Raw genomic sequence first — 22,834 nt, 5'->3', positions numbered from 1 at the left:
GCTTAAAAAATAGTATTAAGAGAAATACTGTGGTCATAAGTTCTTTATGGAAGTGCCAGTAGTTTTGCCCTCTTAGGCTTTAATGTCGCAACAATTTGCTCTTTGAACTCAGTTCACAATTGTAGAAAATATCATCTCTCTCTCTCTCTCCCTCCCTTCACCCCCCCCCCCCCCTTCTTTTTTCTTTTCTCTATTATCATTTCAAACTCTCTTTCACTTTATTACTTCCATATTAGTCTTATCAGTTCTGACTTTATCTCTTATCAATCCCTTTTTTTCTTTTTCTCTTTGTTAGTGAAAAGAAATTATAATACTTCATGTATTTACATTTTTTGTATTTGAAATGTTGATATATTCAAGTTATCTCTTTATTAGATAATAAATATTTTAAAATTTAAGTTTCTTACTAATTACTCTAAAAAAATCTTCTAAAGCCACTTTAGTGAGTTGCCTTGAATTACATCGTAATGTCGGCTACATGGCGAACCAGACTTATCATACAAATTATGACAAGTCACAACCAGACTTGTCAAATATTGTATCACTTTGTAATCCTATTCTTACTTGGCTTTAGGTTGTCTTTCATGCTAGGCTGAAAACAAATTGAAAACTAAAAGACGTTTTCTCTTGATCTGTGGTTTTCTATGGTTGCTGGAAGTAGAATATAGAGCCGTAGTTTCTGTACTTGTAAATAATAAATTACTAGTGATATGCGTTGCCAAGGACGGAGTCAGAACTCCAAATTAAGGGGGGCTGAAGAATAAAAAAAATTATTATGAAACTCCAATTAGTATTAATAAATCAAGGTAATCAATTTGACTAAAAAAACAAAATATTTCTGTACCAATTAATACCCATATGCCGTTTTGAAATTACCATTACTTTAACTTTAATATATATATATATATTGCACATTATATAATATCAATATATTAACCTAATATATAGTAATATAAAAATATAGGCAAAAATACAAAATTGACCCACTAACTTTCACGTTTTTTCATTTCAGTCCTCTAACTTTCAGTTTTGTCAATTTAGTACTCTAACTTTTAATTTTTTTCAATTCAAGGCTCCGTTACAAATCCGTTACTGCTGCCAAAACAATGCCGTTTTCATGGTTTTTTTTTTTTTTTAAAAAATCGGAATTAAAAGAAAAATCTGAAAAAAAAAAAAAAAAAAAAAAAAAAAAAAAAAAAAAAACATTCGAGGAACGACGTCATCGCTCCCCTTCCCTGAGTCAAAAAAAAAAAAGGGATTCGTTCCCTTCACTGAATCAAAACGAAAAAAAAGGGATTCACTCAAATCCCTAGCTTTGAGTCCTCGAGAGAGAGAGTGAGCCGGTTTGAGAGAGAGAGAGAGAGAAAGAGAGGGACTGAGTTCACTAGTGGTGTCACCGCCCCTGCTCGGACACTACCACTCCGTCTGGATCTCATGGATCAACAGTATCTCTATCTCTTTCTCTCATTTCGATAGTGTTTCATCCAAAACCAACGCGAAATGAATCTTTTGATATTACTGATTCTGTAAATATACATATATAGCCAAAAGCCATATTGTTAATCGTCATTTTTGTTCTTGAAGTAAAAAATAGTCACCAAAGACAAATGAAGAAAGGGACCATATGAGCAAGGTATCCTATGTCTCAGCTATTGGTAACCTAATGTATGCTATGGTGTGTAAAAGACCAAGCATTGAACATGTAGTGGGAGTTGTGAGTAGATACATGAGCTGGTCAGGAAAGAAGTACTGGGAGGTAGTCAAGTGGATCTTGAGGTATCTAAGAGGTTCATTAGATACATGTCTTTACTTCATAGGTGCAAGTTTGAAACTACTAAGTTATCTAGATGCTGATTTAGCAGGTGACATTGACAGTAGAAACAGTACTACTGGGTTTATATTTACTCTAGGTGGTATAGCTATATTTTGGGCTTCAAATTTATAGAAGATTGTTGATTTGTTTACTACAAAAGCAGAGTATGTTGCAATGACTAAAGCTGCAATGGAGATGATTTGGCTACATAGTTTCTTGGATAAATTGGGCAAGAAGTAGGAGATGGGTATTCTATACAATGACAATTAGAGTGGTATTTTTCTTGCTAAAAATTCAGTTTTTCATTCAAAGTCAAAGTATATACAGATGAGATACCATTTTATCTATTATCTTGTTGAAGATGAACTGTTAATACTTGAGAAGATTTTTGGATCTAAGAATTTGACAGATATGTTGACTAAAGGTGTCACCATTAAGAAGTTGAAGCTGTGTGTAGCTTTAGTTGGTCTTTTAACTTGAGGACAAGAGGATGAGTTGCAGTGATGAGAGATTGTGTTTGGAGGTATGCGACTAATGTTGATTGAACTAGTTTCCAAGTGGTTGATTTGTTGGGCTATATGGAGCCTGGTTGTATTTGATCCAAATTATGACCCAACTCAATATAAAAGTGATACAGTTTTTAATGAGAGATTTTCTGAGGCTTAGTCCATGGGAAATTTTTGGCTTGTTTTTAGTTCATTGTGAATGTGTTGTGCAGATCGTAAATACTGTGGTTTTTCAAATTAGGGTTTAGTGTTGTTTTTTAAAGAGAAAAATTGTACTATCTCATCTTTTATTTTTTTTCTATGAATAGTGAAATAACTGCAACTTTGTGGACGTAGTAAATATTGTCTTGTGTGATTGTTTTCTTTGGCACATATTTTTATCTATTTTTGCATCTCACATCTGGGAATTTTGTATATATTTCCTACATTGAAGAGAAATTTTCATGATTCTCCAAGATTTCTACTTATAGAATTCGAACTTAGTTTTATCTTGGAGGTGATTATCCTAGAGCTCTATAGCAAACTCAATTGAGTGGATGTAAATACTATCTTAAAGATAGCAAATTTATTTGTTCATGTAAGTCAACTTCATTTATGTTTTCCATTATTTACCCCCAAAATTCTCAACACTCAATTCTTTAGTCTGCATCTTCAACTTCGACCTCAATGAATATCTCAGATTCACTCTTGATTTCTCCTCATTCGGGCCCTCCATGCAATCTCACAATCACGTCCTCACTCAGGGCTCATCTACCTCTCAACCAACTCGCCTATATCAAGAAAGTAACTTGGGGTTTACAACCCCTTGACTTGATACTGTGTCCTAGTCACGCCACAAGTTTTCATTGTGGACTCCGAACCAACCAAGTCATGATACTAACCGAACTCTGGGTCCCATACTTCACCATTTTAAACCAATGTCAAACTTAAGTCAAGTTAGCAAGCCAGAGAGGTTATAGATGTGATGCCCCGGATTGAATGGATATTTATTGAGTGTGTTGTGGGATGTTTTTTGGGTTTCATGTCAAGCATATACTAGGGAGATTTGGTGATGTAGGACAAAATATTCAAATTAATTTCTATAATTTTTTATATTTGGTATTTTTATGTAATTTTCGTTATTTTAGGTTTAGGGCATTTTTCTTCCTTGTTTTTAGGTGCTTTTAATGCTCTTTAGGTTAAATTTGGTTCCTGATATAGTTAGGTATTAATTAGGACTTTTTTAGAATATATTTTCTTATCTGTCTAGTTTTACGGAGCCTTTAAATAGGCCTCCAAGTCTGTAAACGTTTTTTAGAGATTATTATTAATAAAATTGCAGAGTTTTTTTGAAACTTTTCTCTAGTAGATTCCAGTTTATCACCTTGTAGATTCAAGGAACCCTCATGGATTCGAGGTTTACTACCAAAAATTAACAATTTAGTTTCTGTTCCATCAAAAGAGCATCGTATGTGCTTTCTTCAGGTTTTCGCGACATCAGTTGGTATTAGAGCCTTGACTTACCCTAGTCTGATTGCTAATCGATGAGACGGTAGCCGCCACCACAACAATGATGAATAACTTAGCAAGTATTGCGTGGCGTACAACAAGCACTCACAAATATCTATGATAAGATGGCTCTGTTAAAGAATGGAAACAATAGGGATAACTATAGCGGAGACGCAACTTATGGGCAACCTATTGGTAAGCAAATCTCATATAGGCCTCAAAAGAGAATTGCAAGTTTTAATGGTTGTTTTTTAAAAGAAGATTTTCTTGATTGGTTACTTGATTTAGAGAATTTATTTGACCATGAAAATATTTGTTATGAGAGAAAAGTTGGGCTTGCTTTGTATAAACTTAGTGAGTATGCCTTACGTTGATGGGAACAAGTACAATTTGATAGAACCCTACAAGGTCAACACAAAATTCGTTCATGGTCAAAGATGAAAAAGATGCTTGCTATCAAATTTTATCCTTTGGATTGTGATTAACTTTTGTCGTATACAAAACAAGATTATCATTATTGGCCAAGAAATTCGTACTTGAATTATTTTGAAGAGCTAAATATTCCACCATTAAGGGAAGAATTGTATGTTGAAATAAATACTTTTCTTGAAGAAAATATAGATATTTCTAAGGAAATTAATGAATGTCTTGTTATGGAAGAAGATCCTAAAATCCAGATTATTATGGAGGAGAATNTGTTAGGACATATATGTTTTCACTTGTTAAGAACATATGTCACTTATTTATGTAAATTGGCTAATCCTTTGACAAAACGCACTCTACTTGTAATTGGGTAGTTCTAGGTGTTTTTAATACTTCAAGAAACAAGGTTTCAAGGTCAAGTGTTGAAGTCATCAAGTCTGTCCAAGAAAAAGCAAGCTGAAGTGCAAAGTTTTTAAAGCTCAACACCTTCTCGATAGCTACCTCGACACTTGCTATTTGTCGAGATTTAAAATTTTAGATTTCCAATTTGATTTTCTTGGGATCCGTGAATATGATTTTGGGCCTTCTTTTCTTTTAACCCTAAACATATAAAAGGATTGTTTTAAGAGCCGTCAAGTGTGACACAAGTTGCAATATCATTGAGCAATCTCTGTTCAAGCAAATTGTGATCAAAAGACGAAGTTCTTGACCTAATTCATCTTCCTTCGAGAAGTTGCTGTGTATTTGCAACGTAGGGTTTTGTAACCAAGCATCTTCCTGCTATTCATCATAAAGGATGAACTGAAGAACTTTGCAGCCAACCTTTCTTCCTAAGTTGGTGTTCTGAAGTCGCGTACTAGGATCCGCGCATTGGTTAGTCACGTACTTGGGAGACGTGCATCAAAGGTGGGAATTGTCGCTACAGATCAAGTCCAATTGGGTATTGGGGTAAGGGTTCAACTGTAAGTTGGTAAGGTACTTGGGATTCCTTTACGTGTAACCGCTTGATTTGATAATAGTGGAGTTTCGGGAGTGGTGACCTAAAAATCACCCGGTGGGGTTTTTGCCATTAGGGTTTTCCCCATTTGTAAACAAATCACCGTGTTATTTAATTTCCGCTGCATATTTAGTTTTTGGTGATTTGTTTGTGCCTCCACGCAATTGCATGATTAATTGATTAATTAATAACTTGGCTAATTAATTAATTAGGGTTAATCACAAGGGGTCATTCAGATTGTGGCTTATCAAAAATCATTCTAGAATGGTGAAAGTGTTGTAAGATACCTTGTAAACGGATCCAAAACCACCTTCCCCAATCTTGTTTGCGGCATTGAAGTTACTAGTGGTAGCTTTTATTTGTCTATATGTAAAAAAACCAATTTGCAGATCTAATCCCTTTAACTTTGTCAAAAGCATCAGGGTAAGATGTCAGACTGCATCTTAGAGTATAGCAAGACCAATTTATAACAAAATATTTTCATGCCTCTTTGACCAATTAGATGACTCTTAAAGGAAAAGAAAATTAAATTCCTTTAGAAGGCACTATATTGTAGTTGATCACAAGCTATAAGAAATTAAAGAAAAATATATGAAAAAGTACTGAAGACCATTAGACTTTGTCTTTTGCTTCATTGTTACTTCTGCACAGCAATTACAAGAAGTTTATCTATAAAAAAAATAAAAAAAATTCATTAGTTTAGAATAGAATGAGATGTGCCTAAAACTTGATACAAGATCATTTTTATAACAAGAATAAGAATATTAAACAGACAAACTAAATTTCATTCAACTTTGAGGACATATTGAAAGTGAGTTTATTCAAAATTGAAAAGGGTAATTATAAGTTTACATTGTACTAGCAATATAAGATTTGCGTTATAGACTAACCAAATGTATATAACATTGTACACATCTATTTAGTCTACAATGTAAACTAAGGATTTTGCAATTGATAATCTTTTCTCTCTAAGAAACTTGATCTATGCAAAGCTTTAGAGATTTGCTCAACTACAGTGAGCGTTAGCCAATCATGCATCATTCATTCTAAAAATCACTTTATGCATTATTTTTTTAAAGCAATGATATTTAGCTTTTTCGTATGATTCCATGGGGTCATTTATCATAAAAATTGGAACTAAATAACTCTAATAATAATGCATCATCCAAAGATAAGTTCATATGCTCCTCAGTTCTGCAATCAGGCAGTAGCTTTTCAAGGGTTACTTTGGAATGCTGATCATCCATGGAAAGGAAAAGAAAGATAAAATTTTTGTATACATTGTTCCAACTCTGCCATAGTTGGAGAAAATGATTGGAGTCCTTTCTAATTTCCTCATCAAGATTTGCACAGATTACCATTTTCCCTTGGTATCCTCCTTCCCAAGCAGCCTTTCCACCAAAGAATGCCCAAAATCATAAAAATGAGTAGCAGCACCAAAACTATAGCCCCAACCACAATGGATATCTTCATTGTGCCATCCTCATGGTCAGGGAGAACGAAATCTACAGAAAAAAGAAATTAGCTAAGAACAGTGATTATAAGATTGCATTCAGAAATATATTTAGCACCGTACATAAAATCCAAAGCTAGATAGAAACAGGTGGTGTAGAGACACAAATTCACTGGACATGGTCATGAAATGAAGATAAAGATAATTATGGTGTTTAACCTGGTTTTGAGTCTTTCATTTTAAATGCAGATAAAGATAATTATGGTGTTCTACTTCCACTAATTTCTATGTTTCTATTTTTTATCAATCTAATCTGAGTGTGGAAGAAGTTGGACAACAGGATTCTCAATCTCCAATACAGTTACCAGATTCCACAGAGATAGCTGATATGAGAGGACCAAATATTGCTCTCATTGGGGTAAATGTAGTCCCTTTCCCAGCCCAGTAAAAGAGAATCATCAAATTTCTATTCGTAACATTTGCTTTATATTCCACAACAACTGCTTTATCAACCCCTCTTGCAGAATTTTCAATATCAAAATCTTTCCACTCCAATTTTTCCTGCAGCAAATTAATTCAACCAACTCCTCTACTATAATATAAAGAAAATGTCATACCCAGTTAACGAAGCTCCTAATTTTGCAAAGTCCAAGAGAGGTCATGGTAGGCAGTCTTATCCCTAATTTATTGGAAAGGCTGGTTCCTAGAACTTCTGCAGTATAATATACAGAAAAAATAAATAAATTTGACAGAATACCTGGACATAAATATCAAATATCCGTCTTCCAAAACTGGAAACAGATCTCTCTGAATACTATTTCTGCAAAGTGAAGTTTCACTTTATAAGTTCCATTTGCTAAGAAGCGGACATAATATGTGAATGAAAGAGGAGATTGGCTTGCATTTGTGTATAGTTCGGGCTCGTTCATTGTGAGTATGGATACATTATTTGCTATTTAGCCAATATTTTTTTCCAGATAGTTTACGTCCCAAAAATGTCCAGTGCTACTGAATCCCCAATTCTCCCTTCCATGATCAAATTTCGCTGCACCAGCTGAGTCTTCATCCTCTTCATACTGAATGTTTCCAACAATGGTTGCTTTCCCTCCACAGTTTATATGCAATGAATACCGATCTATATAGAAGCAGCATCCATATTATTGACAATCAAATACAAGTAGCTGTGATAGAACAACAATGAAATTTCCATTGTACTCTTAATTACTTTTTGTTGTTGTCTTGTGCAGGAAAAATATTTATTTTTTATTTGAATAGATATATATTTACCATTTGAACATGGAGTGTTCAGGCACTCATGAAGTATTCTCAATCAGTGAAGTAGATAAAGAGTGTCAGCTATCCAAAATAAACCTGAAAATGGACTAAAAACAATATCATGGGTTCTTTTAATAAGTTCACAAGTTTGAAGCTTACAAGTTGTCCCTTCCAGAAGAACTTTTGAAGACATTTCTGAAGCAAGGGAAGAAAACGTTAGTTTCACATAATTGGAGAAGATAGCAAAGTGTATAAAGCTCCAACAGCCAGAGACATACAGAGTTTCACGACAAGGTGGGGCTGGGCTCTCTGTAAAATTATTGTAAGAAAGATCTATTTGGCTGCACAAAAAGCATAATAATTATACTATATAACTCACTATAACTCCGAACAAGAAGTTAAGGGAACTTTATAAGAGTATTTTGCCAAAACATTTAATACTTTATACAATTCAAGATGTAAAGAAAATTCATAAAAGAAATCATTTCAATAATTCAGGAACAGCGTCACAGAAAATATGGACTTTTTGAAGTTTGAAATAACTGTTAGTCAATACTATCATTCTCGGCCTTCTTTACCAAATTAGCCAGTACATGAAAGATTTTGGCTAATGTTTACGGTCCCTAAAGTATAGTATGATCATTAATATGATGGACTGCATGTAACGTGTAGTGTAATATTCTTCCAAATTGCTCTATTCCTAAACCTATGCAACTGGTTTGTCAATGATTATCCAACATCAATTCGGGTTCATACCAACAAGCTTATCCAGTTAGCTCAAACTTTAGTCATCAGTCTAATCTACCCAGATATTAGACAACCAACTTAACAATGGAAAGTATATTTGTTCATGTATTGCTTTTTTATAGAGCCACATGGAGCAAGATCCAAAACAAAGCTAACATGTGCTTGTTTGAGATCAGCTACTCATCTAGAGAGAGAAAAATATGCAACTGATCTATAAAGAGGCCATAAGATGAAGCACTGTCCAAAGTGATGTATATAATATCTTGTTAATAACTTTAAAAATATGCTTGTCCAGACTCACAAGTCCATGCAAAATTGAAGTAGAAATTAGGATGAAAACTCTTACTAGTTATCATCTCTGTTCTTGACCCAGTCTGGAATAGCCCCAGTAAGCAAGTTGTTTGTCAGATACCTGTTTAGTTAAAAAAAAAAAAAAAAAACACAATATCACAAGTAATGTTTCAATGGAAAACATTGTGTGAAGATAATTTTTTGTGTTTTCTAATGTTTGGTAGCATAAAAAAATGAGTCAAATGAAAAATATCTTTGGTCAACTTAAAAAAATATTGCTTATTTTTAGATTTTTTTTCCAATAAATTTTTTTGGAAAAAAATTCTATTCTCATAGCAAGCTAAATAAGAAAAGTTAGGAGATTATTTTTCAACTCATTTGAGATTACTATAAAATATAGAAAAATGAAATAGTTTTATGGAAAATATTTTTGAAAAATGATTCATTTAAAAAAAATATTATTGCCAAAACAAACAAAGCGTTAATAGTATGACTATATTAAAGGTCCTAGTTTATTTTCTATTGTAACGACCCAGTTAGATAAGGTCCTCTTATGTTTATTCTAAAAGACAAAGCAGATGAAGAGGGTTCTGGTTTTTGGTGTATACAGAGTGAAGTTCACTGCACATTCACCCATAGACTTTGGCCAAAAGCCAAACCTGGTTGCATATCGTTGGTGCTTTAGCTGTCTAATTAATTATTTGAATTTAATCTACAATTGAACCATGCTAAAGGTTTGGTTGTGAATATTACATGAATGTCAAGTTTTTTAGAACATCAAAATTTGGAACCGTTCCATCCAATTGGTTAAAGCTGAGATCTCTGCAAGAATATAACAATACAGATGTCATAATAACAAAAAAGAAGGTATATAACTGTACCGCCGAATAAAATAAAATAAAAAATTACACACACGTAAGGTAGACACAAAAATTCCTCTACTAAAATGCATGTAAGTCAAAATAAAAAACATGATAAGTTTGTAACGAACATCTAGAGAAACTCCAAAAATGTTTATGTAATCAGTGGCAATATTATGCTTTCTATTAGGTTCTAAATATGTGGGATTAAATGTTTCGATTCTTATTTTGTGTAAGTTGGAAAACCGAGAACAAAAACATGTCTAAATTAGGTGTTAGACATTGCTCAAGATTGTACAAATCAAGATTCAAGAACATTCAAATTGTAGAAAGAAGAGTTCAAGTTTTGTGAAGTTCGACCAATAGAAAATTAGACTCGACTGAACGAAAATCATAGAAAGGTTAATTTTGTAGATTTTAAATCAGGCTTAAGATTGCAAAAATGTTTAGGATTTGAGTGAAACACTTCTATGTATAAAAAGAAAACCCTAACTACGTTTTACAAGTTCTTAGAAGACTTATGAGTTACTCTTGTGAGATCTGTGAGGTTTCTGTAACCTTCTAACTCTACAAGTGTCTACTGAAACAAGATCTACAATCAAGAACTGGTGGAATGAAGTTGCAACTACAAGATCAACAACTGCTAATGATCTAAAACCTTTGAAGGAGATCTCAAAGTCATAAGCATGGGAGCTTATGTTTTGTAATTCCAAGATAGAAGAGTTCATGGAGTTGGAGTTGCACGTGGTCGTGTTAGAAAGTTCTACTAAAGGTAGCAATAGATTTAGGTGGTAAATCTTTTGTAAACTTCCATTCTATTCTAGTGGATTTGATTACCTTGAGGATAGATATGTCATATCCTCCTTAGGTTTTTACTTTGAAATGGTTAGTTTCATTGGTTTTCCTGAGTAATCATATTGTTGTGTCTTTTATTTTTCCGTTGTGCATGATATGATTTACTACTGTTTAACCTATATCTTATAATTAACCTAAGTATCTACTTGGCTAATTTATTAGGTTTAAACAATCTGTTTTAAGGGAGTCTAAAGAAACAAACACTTTTCGGTACCACATCTCGGTCAAATAGTACCCATTTTAGCTTAAGTTTCTATTCTAAATTAAAAAAGAAAAATTGGTTAGTTAGGAGGCAAAGATTAACGGATCATTATTGGTCTTCTTAAGTCTTTTGAGGGGACTTTCGGTTCTTTGTCGATTGTCGTCCAAGCAGTCTTAGGACATAATCTACTACAGCATATATTTTTTCATCAAAAATATTAATAAAGTGATTATGGGCTCTAAGTTCTAGAAAATAAAGTATTAAACTTCTACATATTAATTGACAACTAGTTATATTAAAAAAAGATTTGAATTTTCATTTTTTCTTTTTGATAAATCAAAAGATTTGAATTGTGTTATATCACAAATAAATAATGGGGATAATTGACCATGTTCTCTCCAATCATAAGGGGGCTGCAGTTCACTTCTTTTCCAATAAAAAAAGAGGCAAAAAATATGAGGAAAAAAAGAAGATAGGAGAACTACAAGATTTGAAGTTGTGTCATGTTTGATATATATGATGAAATTGGTCCAAAGATATTACAGCTCCTTAACATCCTGAAATGTAAATCAAGCTTAGATAAGAAAAACTGCTATAAATTTTGTTAGCATTTCAATTCATAGCATTTTACAACAAAAGAATTACATACAATCTACTCATCCCTGTCATGCTACTTAAGTTTGGAAATTTCGAACCCTCTCCAACTATGTCACCGATCCTTCTACATAGAGTTGCACCATCAATAACTGTTAGTTCTTCAACATTAAATTCTTAAATTTAAAAAACTCACAATTGTATCTTTGAGATTATGCAACTCAAGAACCGCTAAATAACTTAGAAGGCAGTACTCACAAGTCGGTTAAATCGCTTAAGACGGAAATGCTAGAAGGAATGGGCCCCTCAAAACCACTAGCTCGGATCTCTCTGTTAGCAACACAATTCAAATGGATCTTTATCACACCTGAAGTTAAGAGAGATTTATATTGAAAATAAGAAAATATAGGAAAAAGGCACATACAATTGGTTAAGTTGTTTCCAACTTCGAAAAAAGTCAGGCATTCTTCCAGTGAAGTTGTTACTGCTAAATCTACTGATATGTTCCAAAATAGAAACATTAATGAACAAAATACAAACCTAAAAGCTTATTATTCAAGGAAAAATCTAAAAATACTATCAGCTATAGAAAAGGTTACAATAGTAACCACTTACATTTCTTTTAATTTGATCAGATTAGTAAGATTAACTGGCAACTCTCCTGTTAGATAGTTAGCACTAAGGATGCTGCAGTCAACAAAAGGAAAGTTCAGACCATTTCATGTGTTAAGGGATGAAGCAAATCAGAATTTAGAAATGACTAATCAAATGTGATTAAAAATTTTAAATAAAATCAAACAAAGAAACACTCACAGATTCTCTAAGTTAACCAATTTTCCAAGCTCATGGGCAACAGTTCCAGAAAGAAGATTGTTGGACATGAACCTGAATACATAATTTCCTTAAATATTTAGAGCTCGCTAGACCAGAAGAAAGAATGTTATAGTTTCACTAACTATATGATAGGTGAGAAAGAATGATACAAAAAGAGCATACAGATTTTTAAGTGTGGTAATGTTTCCCAAGAAGCTTGGGATTGCTCCTGATATGTTGTTCATACTGATGTCTCTACAGCAAATACACCTGATCAAATAAGATGAGCATTTATTGGCTAAACTTGGATATGAACTGAAGAAGTCACTTACAAACGTTCCAACGTTGTAGAAGAAGCCCATTCGTGGGGTATAGGACCACTGAGACAGTTACGAATGAATTCACTCCAATGAAGTGTAAATAGCGTAATTAGATGCTCAAATCAATTTTCAAGTCCAAAGTAGTAAAACAAAGAGTGGTTACGCCTCTTACACCGTCTTCAGGTAGGGTAGCTTCACCAGAGCTGGTGGAAGCACACCGGCAAGATCCTGTCCTTTAAGAAATCTGTGTGACAACGTCAGTGATATTATTATTATTATTATTTACCCGTTGCAACAGAATTTTTCAAATCAAGTCTATAGTACACACAAGTCATCTCCACATATATATGTTTATATGACTTAAGAAATTAAACAATAAAAATGACACAACTCACTATGGTCATGCAGAATGCATGTAGTGTTTATTATGGTCATATAGAATACGAGTACTATGTAGTATTCTTATATTCTTGATATATTTGCCTATTAGTCCACACGTGTGTGTCTATATATATATATATACCATGTCATTATTTTATTTTTTTCCAATTTTTCTATAACATTTTTTATCATTTACTCATTTTAATATTTACAATTTTCCTAACATTTCTCATTCTCTTACCTTTTCATCTCTCTACTATCTTCTACTTTAATATCACTCTTCATCTTACCTTATTTTGTCCCTTCTTATTCATACTCTTTTACTATAAATTTGTTATTCTCTCTCTCTCTCTCTCTCTCTCTCTCAATTTTTTGGTTTTTTGGTTTTTTGGTTTTTTGGTTTTTTTTTTTTTTTTTTTTTTTTTTTTTTTTTTTTTTTTTTTTTTTTTTTTTTTTTTTTTTTTTTTTTTTTTTTTTTTTTTTGCTTTGGGTTGATTTTTTTGTATTCTTTAGAACTCTACTTTGGTTGATGCGATTTAATTTTGTATTTTAAGTTGTTACTTTTTTTTTTTTTGTTCTCTTTAATTGTTAAATTTTTTAAAAAATAATCCTACTAATACATTAATTTACCAATAATTGTTAACTATGCTTTAATTTAGTCTTCTATCATCTATAATGCCATGTTTTGTTTTAGTGTTTCGATTCAAGTTATTGAGCCATATTTCAATCTTTGATAGCAAATTTTGATTTTCTCTCTATTTCTCTCTTACTGGACCTATTTTTAGATCATAGAGTGAGGCCAAGAGGTGCAACCGTAGAAAGAGGTTTTTGTCATTTGCAATGGGTAGTGTTGAGAAAGGTAATCAAAATTTAGAGTTTTCTTTTCGAACCTTATTTTCATTTGGTTGTTTTTATATAATACGCATTTGATTGTTTATGATTTTGCTTCATCAAATGCAATTTTATTTTTCCACAAAATTTGAGAATCTAGAGGCAACGAAATTGTCAGTGTTATATGATTTGGTGGAATGGGTTGTTGGATCTGGTGTAGGGATTGTATCAAATTGACAGAGCTACTAAAGCCAAAATGTTATAGTTTATGCCATTGCCTTTATTATTGTTGGTTTTTATTTACCTATTATGGTTTCTGCCCTCGAAAATGTTTTGAACAATTTGGTGGGTTAAACGTTGTATATAAATATGACAGGATAGTACCATTTTCCGCCTTAGTAAAGTTAGTACTAGTATTTTATATATAACTTGGTTAGATTGAGTTTGTTTTGCGTGTATACTCGCTTTTGTGTGGACATATTTGATGTTGTTCTCCTTCTAGGTTTAGATTTGTGATTGTTAAGAATATAAAGTGAGAGAGAGAAAGACTGAATAGTCTGTATATTGATGTATATTTTGTGTAAATAATATTGTACAATAGAGAGCCTTATATAGGCCAAGTATGTGTGAAGTATAAGTAATATGAGTATACTATAAGTATAGTATACTGGACTAAACCCGATGGGCTAGACAAAACTAAGCTATATACTAACATCCCCCCTCAAACTCGAGGTGATAAGGAGGAAGCCAACTGGAGTTTGGATATCAGATCTTGAAGACGACTAGGCAGGTGAGTTTTGGTGAAGATATCAGTAGGTTGGTCGGCAAAGAATATGGAGAATAACTAAAGATTGTCTTTCTTAAGATGCTAGTGAGTGATGTGGCAGTCAAACTCAATGTGCTTGGTGCATCATGGAAGACATTGTTGTTGTTAGGTTCTAAAGACTTAGGATTTGGTGTATTTAGAACTCTAATGTGTAATGTTGGCAAACCATAATCAAAAAAATATGTTTAGTCTTGTTTAGGCTTGCTCAAAGTTGTGTAATTCATGTAAAGTTGGAATCGAGAGGCTGCAAATGCATTGGTGCATTTCGGCTTGGCTCGATCGATCAAAAGTTAGACTCGATCGATCGAAAGTCAGCCAAAATGTTTTTCTGCAGAATTTCCAACTCAGCTCTATCTCATTAAATGTTTTGGGTTTTATGTTTTTACCTTAGGTATATAAGACAAAACCCTAGCCATGTTTTTGAGAGTTGCTTTGGTTGTATTGTTGCTCATACTTTGCAGTTTGTGTGAATCTCTTGTGAGATCCTTGAGGAGCTTTCCTTCACATAAAATTAGGGTTTTTAAGGTCGAGATAATATCAACATTTTGATGATCAACGCAGTTGCTACCATTGGAGCTTAAAGAAATACAAGCACTCCTGCTTGTATCTTGTGGAGAATCCAAGAAAGAAGGAGTCCGTGGATTCGGAGCTTGCACGTGGTCGTGTCAGTAAGTTCTACTGGTAGGTAGCATTAGAAAGTCGAGCATGGGTGCTTGTAAGTCCTTTTGTATGAACTTCGATTCTTTCATATAGTGGATTCAAGTTTACTTTGAGAATAGTTAGATTAAATCCTCCCCAAATTTTTTACCGGTTTGGTTTTCTTAGGTGATCATATCTTTGTGTTCTTTATATTTTTTCTACTTTATATCTTGATATGATTATTTGATTGTGTTAACCTAGATTTGCATAATTTGACTAAGTTAATCACTTGGCTAATAAACTAGGTTAATCCAATAGTTGTGTTTTAAGGGGTCTAAAAACCGATCAAGTGGTATTAAAGCAGGTAGCTCTTTTGTTGTAGATCTTTTGATCTCTGAGCTGATCATTGACCCCTGTTGTCATGGATTCTTGGAAAATCTTTTTGCTTATATGTCAACTTGCCTACTTGTTGTCTTTGCCCCTTGTTATTTTTTTTAAATCTTTCCTTGAGTATCTTGGTATAATCATATGTGATAAGAATTATGTATGTTATACTGCTTTAACCACCTTAAAGGCACGTGATTCTTGTCTTTGGTATTTGGATAGTGGTTGTTCCAAGCATATGACAGGAAACAAAGGTTTATTCAAAACACTCTTTGAAGGAAAGATTGGGATAGTCACTTTTGGAGATGGAAGCAAATCTGTGATCAGAGGCATTGGAACTGTGGACATTCCAGGATTGCCAATTTTTGAAGATGTTTGGTATGTTGATGGATTGAAGGCCAATTTACTTAGCATAAGTCAGATTTGCGACAATGGTTTAAATGTACTTTTCACCAAGTATAAATGTGAGATACTTGATGGAGGAGGTGACTGTATGTGTGTTGGTGTAAGGATAGCTAACAATTGTTATGGCATAACACCAAGTGTAAACAACAAGTGCTTTAGTGCAAAGATTGATCAAGTTGATTTGTGGTATCAACGGTTGGGGCATGCCAGTCATAAGCAGTTAGAGAAGATTTCCAAATGTGATGCAATTATTGGTTTACCTAAGTTTGAGAAGATAGATAAGTGCATTTGTGGACCATGTCAGATAGGTAAACAAGTGAAATCCAAGCATCCGTCTGTGACTAGTGTTCAAACCTCAAGACCTTTAGAGCTATTGCACTTTGATCTCATGGGTCTTGCTAGAGTTCAGAGTTTGGGTAGAAAGAAGTATATTCTAGTCGTTGTGGATGATTTTACTAGATATACTTGGGTTGTTCTTTTGAAAGATAAAGCTGAGGCTCCTAAGAAGATGATACATCTGTGCAAGAAATTGTAGGTTGAGAAAGATACTATGATAGCCAGAATTAGAAGTGATCATAGAAGAGAATTTGAGAATACCAAGCTGGCTACTTTTTGCAATGATCAAGGCACTCATCAAGAGTTCTCTTCGCCTAAGACACCTCAACAGAATGGGATTGTGGAAAGGAAAAATAGGGTTGTTCAGGAGATGGCATGGGTCATGCTACACAAAAAAAAGTTGCCCAAATCCTTCTAGGGAGAAGCTGTTAACATTGTTTGCCATATACTCAACCGAGTGTATTTCAGGCTTGACTCCAAGAAAACTCCCTATGAACTCTGGAGAGGGAAAAAGCCTATTGTCAAATATTTTAGGATATTTGGTAGCGACTGTTACATTCTACATGATAGAGAGAACCTAGAAAAGTTTGATGCAAAAAGTGATAAAGGATACTTTTTAGGATACTCTTCCACTAGTAGAGCTTATAAAGTGTACAATCTGAGAACCAAAACAGTCATGGAATATTCAAATGTTGTGATAAATGATGAAGTGTGTTTAGAAGCACTTTCAGAAAACACTGCTCCTACTCAAGATAAGTCTCTAGAAGTTGATGATTCACTTCCTACTGAGTATGTGGGGAAACATAGTGAGAAAGAGCTGTTGCTGTTGAATGATACAGTTTTAGTACCATCAAGTTCAGAACCATCCACTCCGGTTCATGACACTCAACAGGACAAAGTGAGCTCAGTCCTTCATTTGAACAGAAAGGTACCTCCACATCTCTAGTTAAAGGACCATCCTCTAGAGTGAGATTGAATCATCCTCCCACAAATATATTGGGTAGTCTGAATGATGACATGAGATTGAGATCAAAAGCCTTGAATGTGATTACTCGCTCATGCTATCTATCCCAATTTGAACTAAAGAAGGTGGATGAAGCACTTCAAGATACTGATTGGGTAAATTCCATGCATGAAGAACTTCATCAATTCGTTTGGAATGATGTGTGGGAATTAGTTCCTAGGCTGAAGAGTGTAAATGTGATTGGAACTAAATGGATCTTTAAGAAAAAGTCAGATGAACATGGCACTGTAATAAAAAACAAATCAAGACTTGTTGCACAAGGGCACACACGAGTGGAAGGAATTGATTTTGATGAGACTTTTGCACCATTAGCAAGGTTAGAATCCATCTGGATATTGTTGGCCATAGCCAGTCATTTAAACTTCAAGTTGTATCAAATGGATGTCAAGAGTACTTTCTTAAATGGGATGCTACAAGAAGAGGTATATGTTAAACAACCTAAAGGCTTTGTTGATCCTCACAGACCGAATGATGTCTACAAGTTGAAGAGAGCCCTCTATGGTTTGAAACAAGCTCCTAGGGCTTGGTATGACAGATTGACTGCATATCTCATTGAGCATGGATTTAAAAGGGGATCTACAGATACAAATCTCTTCATAAAAAAGGATAAGACTAGTTTTGTTGTAGCTCAAATTTATGTTGATGACATTGTTTTTGGTGCTACTAATGATTCTCTTGCTCATTCTTTTGCAGATGAAATGAAGGAAATGTTTGAAATGTGCATGGTTGGTGAACTGACTTACTTTTTGGCATTGTAGGTAAAGCAAATGGAGTCAGGAATCTACATCAATCAAGCTAAATATGCAAGAAATCTAGTCAAAAGATTTGGACTAGACAAGGCTGCTCATGCTAGAACACCGATGGCTGCTAATGCAAAATTAATAATTGATCCATCAGGTGAGTCTGTTGATGTTACTTTGTATAGAAGCATAATTGGATGTCTTTTATATTTGACTGCTAGTCGACCTGATATTTCTTTTAGTGTTGGTGTCTGCTCAAGATTTCAGTCTAATCCTAAGGTTTCTCATTTAAATGCTATTAAGAGAATTATAAAGTATGTGAGTGGAACTTGTGATTATGGATTATTTTATGGCAAAGAGTCAAATTTGTCTCTTGCTTGTTTTTCTGATTCTGATTGGGCTAGGAATGCTGATGGCGGAAAAAGCACCACTGGGGGGTGTTTTTATGTTAGAGCCAATCTTGTGGCTTGGATGAGTAAAAAGCAAAATTTTGTTTCTTTGTCCATTGCTGAGGCAGAATATATTGCTGCTGGGAGTTGTTGTTCTCAGCTCCTTTGGATGAAAAAGCTTTTGAGTGATTATAGGATTCCATAAGACACCATGGTTGTCTATTGTGATAATTCTAGTGCTATAGATATATCTAAGAATCCTGTTCAGCATTCTAAGACCAAACACATTGAACTTAGATATCACTTCATTAGGGATCTAGTTGAAAAGAAAATTCTTGTTCTTGAGTATATCCCTACTGAACGTCAAAACGTTGACATCTTCACCAAACCTTTTGATGGAAGTAAGTTTGAGACACTTCGTCAAGTAATTGGTGCGCTTCGGTGTCCCTAGTCTCTTTTGGCTTTCATGGTCCTTGTGCTTCATTGCTCTACTCTTTTATGACCATTTTTTTTTCTTTGTTTTTGTGTTCTTTTGTTTCTAGGATTTGCATTGCATAACATTCATGCATTTCATTCTAGGACTTATTTTTTTTTGTTTCCTTTATAAATAAATTTAAAAAAAAAAAGGAGGAAAGCAAATTGTGTTTTGCATTATTTTTCTTGGTATTTGACAACAAGGTTAGTCAATTTATTTACACATAACATGTTTTGTGTACCTTGTTTAGCTTTAATGAACTTATTTATTGCACTTGACTAGTTGAAGCTTTGTAGTGCATGTTGTGTGGGAAAGATGTTTACGGTGTCTATCTCTTTGTCTTAATCTTGAAGTCACATGTTATTTGACTGTCGAACTTGATCCTTTTGAGAAAGGCATAAATAACCATCTCACCACTGTTCACTAGCCAATCATGAACACCTTAGTGCATATCGTAGGATTTTGTGCTCAAGAAAGTGTAACACATGCACAAAAAGAACATAAGGTGTAGCCTCAGTTTAATTGCTTAATAATTAAAATTGGTGTGTACTATTAGGCTTGATGCCAAATCACATAATTAAAATTGGTGTGTACTATTAGGCTTGATGCCAAATCGCATAACTAAAATCTGTGTGTACATTATGAGTCAAAAATTCAAGAAACTTACATGATTGTAAGTTATTAGACTTAATGCCAAATCGCATAACTAAAATCTGTGTGTACATTATGAGTCAAAAATTCAAGAAACTTACATGATTATAAGCTTGTAATCTAGGAGATGTGGGAGTTATACGATGTAACTCTTTAGGTGATAGTCTCTTTTGAATTCTATGTGATGGATTTTGTAGACTTTGTGATTGATTTCTATTCACTTATCACCTCACATGTATCTCAAGCTTTTGCTAGTTGAACACACTACACAAGTTACTCTTTGCTAAACACTGTTCATGTTATTGTGTGTGTTTTTGGTTTGACCAACCAAGTTTGAAAAATACCTTGAGATTTATGCACAATTGATTTGTTGCTTGAAAATCAAAAAGGGAGTTTGTTTGAAACCTTAATCGTTGGGAGAATTGGGTTTAAATTTTGGAATTTTAAGAAAGCATTTCATCTCATACTCATGCATTTTGTTCATCAACTTTCAATGCTTTGAGGAGTGTATGGCCAAAAAGTTTTTGTTCAAAACTGTGTTTTTTTCTCAAAAATTTTGTAAGCCTCTGCCTGTTTCGATCGATCCATTCTATTTTTTGATCAATTGAAAATTACTTAAAATCCTTTTAAGAGTCTCAGGTTGATTCGATCGATCGAATGTAATTCTCGATCAATCGAATATCGCGAATCAGGTTTTTTAAAACACTGTTCTTGACTTTTTCAAATCACATTTTCAAAAGTTTCAAACCTTTTTCTTTCTCTCTCCGACTCGGCAAGGCTAAAGCTTCTATTTTTTGTCGTTTTTCTCTGAATCTTTTGCAAGGTTTTTGTCTTCTAAAGCCGGTATGTCCATTATACCCATCCTTTTTCTTTTATTTTCATGTCTCATGCATTTTCATGCATTTATTCTTCAAATTTTTGGACCTATTCTTTATGGGGATTTTCATGATTCAAGCCATTTTAAGTGAAATTGATCAATGAGTTTTTGTTGGGACATGATATAAACATGATATTGATGGTTTAATTTGATCAATTCTGTGTTTTATGGAAAATTGCAAATTCTAGGGCCTGTAATTGATCTGAATTTGGGATTTGTTTAAATTGGGTTCAATTGATGCAATTGGCTTGTTTAATTAATGTAATTGATCATTATATTTTGTATTCTAGCTTGTGTGATGATCAATTCATCAAAGGTTTTCAAAATTTTAACAAGTGGTTCTTAATTTTGGGGGTTTTCCTTTAGAAACTCTGTGTTCAAGCCAATTATGTGAATTTGAACTTAATTTGAACTTAGTTTACTGCATTAGAACATGCATCATGACATTGTAATTGTTCATGCATCATATAGAGTTTTGTTCTATATTTTTTTGTGCTAACTTGCAGTCTGCCCTTGGTTTGTGTTTTTTTTTTTTTTTTTGTTCTTTTGGTTCTATCTTGATGTCTTTGTCCTTTCCTTATCACTATGCTTAGGAAGACTAGAGCTTGTAGGTCTGTTCCCTCACCTTCTCCTTCCCCACTTCTTTTGACTGTGAGAAGTTTCCTAGTGAGAAAAACCAAAGATTTTTGATAAACTGAACCTTAAGAGAAAGATATAGGCTGAGCGTTCTGTTGTGTTAGATGAGCTTGATCCTGCCATTAGGGCAAATTTTGAGCATCGGGGCTGGTTACCTTTATTGGATATTTCTGATCCTCCTCCTCCAACTACCTTGACTAGAGAGTTTTTTTCAAACATCTCTATCCGCGTCTATGATTCTAACAATTTGGTAAAGAGTTGGATACAAGGTGTAGAGTACACCGTTACTCCTACTGTAGTGGCTGATGCTTTAGGGGTACTTGTGGTCCTTTCACCCTGTCTGTCCTTATGATGAGTCTCCTCTTTTGAGTGATATCATGTCATACATCACTGAGTCTTCTATCTAGTAGGGTTCTGATCCTAGGATCACCACTGCTGAGCTATCTGAGTTGCACTATCTTTTCTTTAGGATAGCATGTCATTTTATTTGGCCTATTTCTCATCTTCACACCATTCCTCTTGAGCGGTGTGTCTTTTTGTACGCTCTTGTTACTGATGCTCCTATTAGTTTTCCTCACTTGTTTCTTCGTTCTTTGAACGAAGTTTATAGGAGTTCATCTTCCTCTCATGCTCTTGTACATCCTATCTTTATTCATAGGATTTTGTTATATCTTGGTCTAGATGGTTTCCCTTCTTCTGAGCCTATTCGTGTTATTGCTCCCATAGGTGCGTCTTTTCTTAGACAAAGGGCTGCTCATCTTCGAGCTGGCTCTAAACACCCTAGGTCCGAGCCTTCTGGTAGTGCACCTCCTCCTTCTTCTTCTATAGGTCCTGCTGGTGAGGATGTTACTGATCCTATTGGTGATGCTGCTGCTATTGATATTCCTCCACCTCCTTTAGATGACTTTGATATACGTCGTACTTTGGAGACTGTCATGACCATTCAGGCGGCTCATGGTCAGATTTTAGTGGACTTGCTTGATGAGATAAGTGCTTTGCGAGCCGACTTAGCGCATCTTCGTTCACCCTCACCACCTCCTTTTGATGATGGTTTGTGATTGTCCTTTGGCATTCCATCACAAAAAGGAAGACTAGAGTTTTGACATTGCAAAGGAGTTTTTGTAGTTAGGGGGAGTATTTCTTTTGTTTTGCGGAGCTAGTGGAGATATTAGATTGTATCTATGTGCTTCACTGTGTATATCATGTTTTTGGGGCTATTCATGTTAGGGGGAGATACATTTATTTTGCTATATATGATTCTTGTGTCTTGTGTTCACTGCTTATTGATTTATATTTATGAGTTATTCATTGATATGTCTTTATTATGTGTTGTGTGAAATATACAAGAATGTTTTATTTTTGTTGTATCTAACTTAAGGGGAGAGTTAGTTTACATACCTGTTGCTTTACCGTTCTCTGTCACACATGCGTTTATGCGTTTGTTGAGTGTTTCAAGAATATACATGTTGATTCAATTGAGCTACTGTCTACACTTGCAACTGATGGATAATAGTTAGGATTGAATTTGTGTTATGAGCATTATTTTTGTAAAAGGCTTTTATTTGTAAACTTTGAGCTTTTAATTTGTGTTATGTCACGGATT

The 22,834-nt window shown here is 33.9% G+C and overlaps 2 protein-coding genes across 2 annotated transcripts; one reads left to right on the top strand and one right to left on the bottom strand.

The window, feature by feature from the left end:
- Positions 1-7,499: 7,499 nt before the first annotated feature.
- LOC111996513 (probable leucine-rich repeat receptor-like serine/threonine-protein kinase At3g14840) lies at positions 7,500-13,303 on the bottom strand. Its single transcript, XM_065771039.1, has 16 exons — positions 13,260-13,303; positions 12,810-12,881; positions 12,650-12,721; positions 12,501-12,572; positions 12,318-12,389; positions 12,120-12,191; positions 11,929-12,000; positions 11,763-11,834; positions 11,560-11,631; positions 11,396-11,467; positions 9,747-9,815; positions 9,049-9,114; positions 8,234-8,296; positions 8,115-8,150; positions 7,968-8,005; positions 7,500-7,815 (listed from the first exon to the last, which is right to left on the bottom strand). Exons 1-16 carry the CDS (start codon positions 13,301-13,303, stop codon positions 7,637-7,639), a joined length of 1,143 nt encoding a protein of 380 aa, XP_065627111.1. The 3' UTR covers positions 7,500-7,636.
- A 4,927-nt stretch (positions 13,304-18,230) lies between these two features.
- On the top strand, positions 18,231-18,797 carry LOC136066562 (secreted RxLR effector protein 161-like). Its single transcript, XM_065771038.1, has one exon. The coding sequence runs from the start codon at positions 18,231-18,233 to the stop codon at positions 18,795-18,797; it is 567 nt and encodes a 188-aa protein (XP_065627110.1).
- Positions 18,798-22,834: the final 4,037 nt, after the last annotated feature.

This window comes from Quercus suber, unplaced genomic scaffold (assembly GCF_002906115.3).
Source record: "Quercus suber isolate HL8 unplaced genomic scaffold, Cork oak 2.0 scaffold_38, whole genome shotgun sequence".
Lineage (NCBI taxonomy): Eukaryota > Viridiplantae > Streptophyta > Magnoliopsida > Fagales > Fagaceae > Quercus > Quercus suber.
Note: the sequence above shows the minus strand (reverse complement) of the source record. Positions and strands in the feature narration are given on the sequence as shown.